Here is an 8,577-nt window from a genome sequence, read left to right as displayed (position 1 = left end):
TTCTCATGATGACTCAGCATGTGGACAGATGCAGCAAGGAATATCAGTTTGTCATATAAACTGTCAGTGCATAGTGTGAGCTTCACATGATTGATTTGCCACATACTGTATTCTGCTGAGGGTTTGGGGGTTTTTTTGTTTTTGCTGCAGCTGCTGTATACCGATCATCACCAACTGAGATGATCCTTAGGGGAGAGACCATCGCTTAGTAGTAAAGCACATGCTCATCATGCAGATGGTCCCAAGTTCAGTCCCCAACATCCACCGTAAAATAGATCCAGTAGCTCTAGCAGGAGATGCTGCAGAACAGGAAATGGTAGTAGACTAGATAGGCAAATTGTTTCACTTAGTTATGACACTTCCATTTGGTCCTTATGTCCATAGACCGTGAAACCCGTGAAATCGAGAAAATGTCATGATTGTTTGGCTTGTATAAAAGTTCTCTTTCATGTACAAGATCTCTTGGACATGAGAAATTTCTTCAAATGACAGCATGAAAAAGTATCCAGAGCAACACAGTCATTGCTTACAGTTGGAAGAACAATACCTAAGCAATCATACCAACTATATACAAAGGTACTCAATAGCTGCACACAGAAGAAAGTATGCACATTTTCATCCCCAAACTTTGTTCTATTAGCAGTATGTGAGTTTTCCAAGATCTTGGACTGATACAACAATTTCCTCTGCACTGAGAACCACAGGATGGGATGTAGGCCCAGAGTAGGCTTAGAGTGGTTTAAAAACAGGCTTAGAAAATAGACTGACGTGGGTAGTCTGTCAAGGCTATTGGGGCTCATACACACTTCCATCTATGCCACAATTTCTAGGCACAAGTCTGGGCAGGTTTTTTCTTTGCCCCACTGCTTTCCTCAGGAAAACATCCTGTTTGCCACTGAATCAGAACAAGTGTCGATCGGTTTTCTGTGGGTTGATGTTTGTTCCAATTCAGTGGTCAACAGTGGGTTTTCCTGGGGAACGTGGTGAAACAGGGACCCCTCCCGAAAAAGCACAGACCTGTGCCCACAAGTCATAGATCTGTGCTTAAAAATTGTGGCAGAAACAGAAGTATGGATTTAGCTATGGTAACTAAATAGAAGCTTTGTTTTTAGAAACAGTATAGATCTGGATGCACTAGATTCTGGGGGTACAGAAGTGGGGAAGTGCTATTGCCTTTGGGTCCAGTTTGTGGCTGTCTTAGAGACATCTGGACAGCCATTGTTGGAAACAGGCAAAATGGATCTTCAGCCCAGCGCAGTTTTTCACAGCCAAGAATCAATTTAAGAAGAGCCAAAGACAGGAAGTACTGGAACCAAAGTGAAATTTATTATGAAATACAGCAAGAGCCAAAATCACCAGTGAATCTAGAGTTAGGTGTTCATAAGTCAAATATACTAAAAATAAAAAATAAAAAACTTTCTGTTCAAACTGGTTTGATTTTTAAGTCAATGGCATAAGCTGTTATGGGCAGGGTTCACACGAGAACCTATGGCCCCCGATCCAGCTAAAGTTTGCCATGACTTAGGCTCCAGTCCTAAGCACACCTACCTAGGAGTAAATCCCACCAAAATCAGTGGAGCTTGCTTCTAAGTAGCAATGCACAAGATTTCACCCTAAGTCCAAATTGAAACATTGAGCCTTGAGATACAACAGATTTGTTCCATCGGTTTTAAGAACATATCCATACTGCATGATAACACATACTGTACACCCTTTGATATTTTGTCAGGATGACTTCTTAGCAATTCTTTGCACAGGGTTGGCAGGGCTGCTGTAGCAAGAAGCCCCCCCCCCCACACACACACATTTTAAGGCATCCTGCACCCTTCTGCCACCACACACAGGTAGCCCATCACCCTATCTCAGATACCAGAAATCTCCATTGAGAACAGCCCTGACCAGTTGCAGTTTTCTCACAAATTCTCCCCCTTTGAATCAGCCTCTTTCATCCCAGTGACGTCATCACCACTGGCTACCAGTCATGATGGCTATATGTTACCTCCAGTGTCAGAAGCAGAATGTCTCTGAATGCCAGTTGCTAGGGAATACAAGTAGGAGGCAGCTATTGGGCACGTTTCCTGCTCATGGGCTTCCGAGAGACTTCTGGTTTGCCAGTGTGAGAACAAAATGATGGGCCAGACAGGCTTTCAGTCTAATCCAGCTGAGCTCCTCTTATGTTCTTAAGATCCAGCTGTGTGGTGGCGTAACTGGTGGCAAGTAGATATACTAAATGTATGCAGTCACTGCAGGGTACATGAGTTACATGGTGAACCCTATTGTTATGGCAGATACAAAACTGAAGGAAAATCCAGAGAATGGGCCACATGTATTTCATATCTTCAAGGTTGCTAGTAGAACTTAAGGCTTTGCTATTTGGGGGCTAGAAGATACAGGAGTGGAAAGGAACAGAAGTGGATCGTGGGTAATATAGTTTCCATGTCATAATCGCCATCTTTCCCATCCACCAATTAGAAGCATTTTTTAAGTCACCAAGAAACCCCATCCATGAAAAGGCACCATAGGCAGCTTGACTGATAGATACTCTTTGGCAGGCAAATGGCCTTGTGGAACAGTCTGAAACCAAGGAATGCAGGGTAATTTCAAGTGGTCCAGGTCCTTGATTTAAATGGAGATAATGTTGTCCCCAGAGCAGCTTGTTCAGTGACACCTGCAAGATAAAAGGAAGCATTAGGCTAGTGCAGAGCTTGCTGCAAGGGAGAAAGAAGGGTGAACTGGACTTTGAATCCAAGCCTTGGGCACCAGTTTGCATATATCCTACAATATTAGCATGTAGACTTCTTCAATAAATATCCGGGGGGGGGGGAATACAATTTCATTAAATACACCCTCCAAATTATTATTAATTAAGTGTATATCTCAGCTCCAAGGAGCTAGGTAGACCACATGGCTCCCCCAGTATTCTATCTTCACAAGAATACTGTAAGGTTGGTTAGGTTGTAAGACAGTGGTAAGTCAAAGGTCGTCCAGTGAGCTTCATGGCTGAGGTGGGATTTGAATCTGGGTTTCCCAGGTCCTAATCTGACATTCTAACCACTACATATTGTGCAAATGTTAACTCATTTGGGCCACCTATCACCAAAGATCATGAGAACACATTTCTGGTTTCTCTCTTTGGGGTTACAAATTTGCAGTGTTATAACTCTGAGAAACCCATGCTCTGATCCATTGGCCAGATGCTATTTCAGCTCATCCTATTCCATGCCTGTTTTGGACCTTTAACATTATGGCCCCAGTCTTAACCTTCCAAATGGGCAAAGTGGTCTTTGTAGTGGATCCATATACAATTACTTCATAAAGCATCCAGACTAAATCTTACTCTTGCTATTTCCATTATCAGCAAGATGGCAGTAGCACATTGAAGATGAGGGGGATTTTGTGCCGGTGCACCTGGAAGCAGTGGGTTGTATTCAATTAGCTTTTACTAAGAACAGACCCACTGAAGTGAATGAATCTAAGTTAGTCATGGCCATTCATTTAAATGGGTTCACTCTGAGTAAAAGTTAGTTGAATATAGCCCTAAGGGCAGCATTCCACCAAACAGCATTCCATCTGCAAGTGCAAGGACAATTAGCTGCACATCTAGGATCTGGCATAGATGTGGAGAGGGTTCAAGGGTATGCAGGGTGAGGGAGGAAAATTCCATTGTTCAAGAGGAAATGATTGTGTTAGTGGATCTATTGAGCTTGCTACTTGCATTATCATTTGCCCACATGATGAAGTCTACCCAGTTCAACTGAATTCGCTTTGCAATCAAAGTGGTTTTGACACCCATTAGGATCAGATCAAGTCATTTTGTGTCCTCAGGACTGACCTCCGTTTGCCCTTGCACTGGTTTTCCTTCAGGAATTATTAGGCCGCTTCTCCAACTGACTCCACTCCGCACTGTTCTCAATTTTCTGAATGTCCTGCAGGAAGACAAGTCACAGGCTCTTCAAAGGACTCCCCACAGAGACATGTGGCTACCTAAGATTTGGTGGGCTAAGCTAGATACAGAGTTTGGAAAGGGAGAGTAGCTCCAAGCAGATGCACATGGTTCTAGAAAAAAATAGACCCACCACGCATGCCTAACATTATCACAAATACACCTGTTTCCAGGAGCAGATTCGTGGTCATTGTGCTGTTTCTAGAGTGATGTGATTATGGCAGCCCTTTGAACAATTTTTCATCTCCTGTAGCAGATAACAAAATGCAGACGAGAGCAGGGTTTCGACTGGAATGGCACAAGAAACTAGTGAATTGACCAATCCTAAGGAAGCAGCCCTTGACAATCCCAAAAGTGAAACTAAAGAAGGCAACTCAAGTTCCTGAACCAAATAAGCACTAAGAGGGTCCCCCTCCCTTGCTTATGGGTTATGGCTGTAGCTGAGCAGGACTGTACACAAGCAATTTGCCTCTTCTTGATTGTTAAACCCAAGTGTTTTCATGAGACAGATCATACCTTGGTTCCTTCATCCTTGCTGGGCTCCTGAGTTCTACTGATCCAGAGATTGATGCGAGATGTGACGCCTCCAGGGATCTTCAAACTCTCCTAAATAACAAAAGAATAGGGAGTGCAGAACTGCAGAGTGGGGAAAAGCAAGTCACTTATCACTGCCTTTCCTATGTTGGAGCATCCTCGCTGTGGTATGACAGGAGGAGCAGACAAGAGTTTCCAGCATGGGCAAGCAGAGCAAAAAGAGCATGTGGCCCTGCTACAGAGGTGAATGGTACAGAGACTTGCATGGCATATCCCGGGGTATGGCCTGAAAGCACATGAGGCCACACCTTGCAAATGCTAAGCAGGTCTGGGTCATGTTGCACCCAGATGGGAGACTGTCTAAGAACCATGTCTATGCTGCCTTGGATTCCATGGCAGAAAAAAAGGCAGGAGAAATGTGAGAACAGGAAGGAAGGAAGGAAGGAAGGAAGGAAGGAAGGAAGGAAGGAAGATGGGGCCCTAATTAATTAGAATCATAGGGAAATAGGCAGCTGGCTTATACTTAGTCAAATCGCCGGTCCTTCTACAGATCAGATCGCAGGATTGTCTACACTGACTGGCAACTTTCATCATGGCTACATTCACATCATGCATTTAAAAAAGTCTTAGTTGACTTTAGGAGTCATGGCATTCCCCAAAGGATCCTGGGAACTGCAGTTTTTCAAGGGTCTCCTAACAAACCTCAGCTCCCTAAACAGACTACAGTTCCCACTGGATTCTTTAGGAGAAGCTATGACTCAAAGTGATATAATAGTGCTTTGAAGGTATGGTGCAGATGTGGCTGTGGGCTTGGTGGTGCCATCTTGCTCCTGTTAAACACTCCCCACCACCTTTTTCTGGGTATCCAAATCCCTTTTAGCTTGATGATCCTGACTGCACTTAGACCTTACCTTCCGCACAGGGGTGGTCGTCTCAGCCCGGATGGGGACAGTTGCTTCAAAGATGCTGCGCTTGCTGGCCACACCCTCTGAAGGTGGATGGAAGTTTCTCCGAGTAGATGGAGGTAATTTAATTGACCCTGCTCTCTAGGGTCAAGAAGACAGACAGGCAAAATGAGAAGTTCAAATTTCAAGAAAAAAACTCTTCTTCTGCTTAATCAATGCCTGGCAGAGAAGCATCTTCCTCTCTTTCACTGGCTATTCTTTTGCTTCCGCCGCCCCCAGCCAAAAGAAGTTTGGGTTGGTTTTTATTAACTTTATTCATGATCCTCTCTTCCTCAGAGATACATTTTGGATACCTGTGTGATTATCCCTTGGCCTTTTGATTCAGATGTAAATCAAGCCAAAGCTTCTTGAATGTCCATACCAGAGTCCCTTTCACATCATTCAAGAGCTTAGTAATTACTCATGCCCATGGCCTATCCAGAGGATGGGCACATAGTACAAAGAAGTCATAGGCCAGGGTGCCTAAGCCACAGCCCATGGGCCATATGGATTTCTGGTGGCCTTCCAAGTCCCCCAACAACTAGGCTTTTGTACTGTATTTTCCACAGCATCTGGATTCTCCATCATTGGAGATTTTTAAACAGAGGTTGGATGGCCATCTGCCATGGATGCTTTAGCTGAGATTCCAGCATTGCAGAGGTTGGTCTAGATAGTCTGCCTATCTATGCGTGAGAACTAAGGCCCGGGGGCCGGATCCAGCCCAGTCACCTTCTAAATCCAGCCCATGGACAGTCTGGGAATCAGCATGTTTTTACATGAGTAGAATGTGTCATTTTATTTAAAATGCATCTCTGGGTTATTTGTGGGGCCCGCCTAGTGTTTTTACATGAGTAGAATGTGTGCTTTTATTTAAAAGGCATCTCTGGGTTATTTGTGGGGCATAGGAATTCAGGGGTTTTTTTTCCCCTTCAAAATATAGTCCGGCCCCCCACAAGGTCTGAGGGACAGTGGACTGGCCCCCTGCTGAAAAAGTTTGCTGACCCCTACTCTCAGAGTCCCTTCCAACTCTACAATTCTGTGATTCTATTATATATCTATTCCTGAGCAGCAGGTGGTGCTGTTGAGCACTCCAGAACACTCATTAGTGATGGTCAGGGCTGGCCCAAGACATTTTGTCACCTTCCTACCCGCCATGCAAGCTGACTAGGACATTTTTCATGCTTGTACCGCACGAAGCACTCACCAGCAATAATGCAAATGATTTTACACCTCTGCAGTACTGAGCATGTGGTAGAAATATTAATAAAGATGAATATTTCCACATTTGAACAGCACCAATCACTCACTAGCATGCCCCCAACCAGCATGGCAAATGGTCAGGGATGACAAGGCACTGAAGAGCCAGTGTTGTGTCATGGTTAGAGTGTTGTACTAGGGCCTGAGAGACCAGAATCCAAACCTCTACTCAGCCATAGCGCACAATGAGCCAGTTTCTTCCCCCCCCCCCACACACACCCATTTCCCATGCTGCCTCCTTCCTTTGCAGCCAAGGAGTCCCTGTCTCTCCCCCTTCACTCAACCTGTCCTTGGTCCCTTCACAGATTTTTCCTGTTTCATGGAACTTCTGTGAGTGCAGCATATTGTGCTCATCATTGAATGTACTTCCAAGATGTGCAAGCAGGGTGTATTTATTGAGGCAGATTAAATAAAGAATTTGTGAGCTGGCTAAATTGACATACAAATTGCGGGACAAGGACAACTGTGAGTTTAAGGAAGAATGGGAGCTTTTTACAAATTATCTAAAAAGACAACAAAATGAACTGGACTCCTTGGCAGGTTTCGAATAAACATACACAGATTTATTGGTTGATAACAGGATAGATAGATAATGTAAGGATATGTATAATATAACATGCAGAGAATAATATGTGCTGAGAAATCAGCGAGAGGAGCTGAGGGAAGTCTCAGGGGGGAGGAAGGGTTTGAAGGCGGGGAGGGGAAAAAATAATGAATATGATATGTTTTGATAATTTGTTATGTTGAAATTGTTAATAAAAATATTTTTTAAAAAAAGATTAAATAAAGAATTTGTGAATAAAGAAATCATAAGGAATAAGAAAACAGTAAGTGATGATGGTGGAAATTAATAAGGAATGTGAGAGTGAAAGCGGGGCAGAGCATATTTATTGAATCAAATAAAATCAATCATGAATAAATTAATGGGAAATTAATAAAGAAGAGCTGGTAAGAGGCTCTTTTATAACTTTGGTCACAGCCACATTGCCATGTTGGCCTTGAGCCAATGAGGCCCATGGCCTGAAAATGTTTAGCCTCCCTTGCCATAGGTCATGATCACTGCTTGCTCCAATATTTACCTGCACAGCAGAAGTATATTTCTCCAGCTTTTCCTCCAGCTTAGCAGTGCTTGCTGGGAGCCTCATGCTGGCACTAGTGGAAAAGAGCAAATAACACAGGGTATGAACAAAAACCTTCCAAGATCCTGTAAGGAATAGTGATATTTCATTCCCTAAGTGAAAGGTCACTGGAGCTTAATAAGTTGGGATCAATGCTCTGGAGTCCATTGTAAAGCTAAAAGTAAATTTAATGCAAATTTAAAACGTCTGAAAACTAAGTCTTGAACATTTTTTTATTTGAAATGTAAGTTGGGAAGAAAAAAATAAATTGGGTATTTAAAAAAAAATATGAGGGCAATAAATTAACACTCCCTAAATTAATACCATGGCATCTCCCCCCTCCCTTCTTAAATTCCAAAACACAGCCTCCATTGCTAGCACATTACCTACTGCTCATACTAAAAACAAAATCTTTTCAAAAGCTCCCTTATTCTAGAAAGCAGAAACAACTATTTTTGCCCTTTCCAGCTCCTGTTTTTAAATTTCCAGTTGGAATTAGAAATAGCAATGTACCTTAAACATTTTCATACTGTGAATTCTAACCACTGCTGATCAAACTCAAAGATTTTGTTCACATCAAGACCATGTCTGGGATGCAACTGTTTTTACAGTGAGAAATGCAGCTTTTAAAAATAGATCTTCCTGCACTTAGCGGTGGATTTATGCAACTGAAAGAATGTGCAGCAAAGAATTCGCTTGGTAGGTCCACAAATCAAGAAGCCACAGAAGGGTGAGATATTTGTATCTCCTCCAAGATACAAAAACATGACAAGCTTTCTGC

At 43.0% G+C, this 8,577-nt stretch overlaps 1 protein-coding gene across 1 annotated transcript in view; it reads right to left on the bottom strand.

Moving 5' to 3' along the window:
* Positions 1 to 1,304: 1,304 nt before the first annotated feature.
* Positions 1,305 to 8,577, bottom strand: part of LAD1 (ladinin 1) — a 28,910-nt gene continuing 21,637 nt past the window's right edge. The window contains exons 6-10 of the mRNA XM_081867018.1: positions 7,758 to 7,830; positions 5,389 to 5,523; positions 4,460 to 4,549; positions 3,833 to 3,926; positions 1,305 to 2,668 (exon numbers count right to left, since the gene is read on the bottom strand). Coding sequence (XP_081723144.1) covers positions 3,861 to 3,926; positions 4,460 to 4,549; positions 5,389 to 5,523; positions 7,758 to 7,830 — 364 coding nt within the window. The 3' untranslated portion in view covers positions 1,305 to 2,668; positions 3,833 to 3,860. The remainder of the gene's footprint in view (positions 2,669 to 3,832; positions 3,927 to 4,459; positions 4,550 to 5,388; positions 5,524 to 7,757; positions 7,831 to 8,577) is intronic.

The sequence above is a fragment of the Podarcis erhardii genome (assembly GCF_964252035.2).
Source record: "Podarcis erhardii genome assembly, chromosome: 6".
Lineage (NCBI taxonomy): Eukaryota > Metazoa > Chordata > Lepidosauria > Squamata > Lacertidae > Podarcis > Podarcis erhardii.
This window is presented reverse-complemented; position numbering and strand designations above follow the sequence as displayed.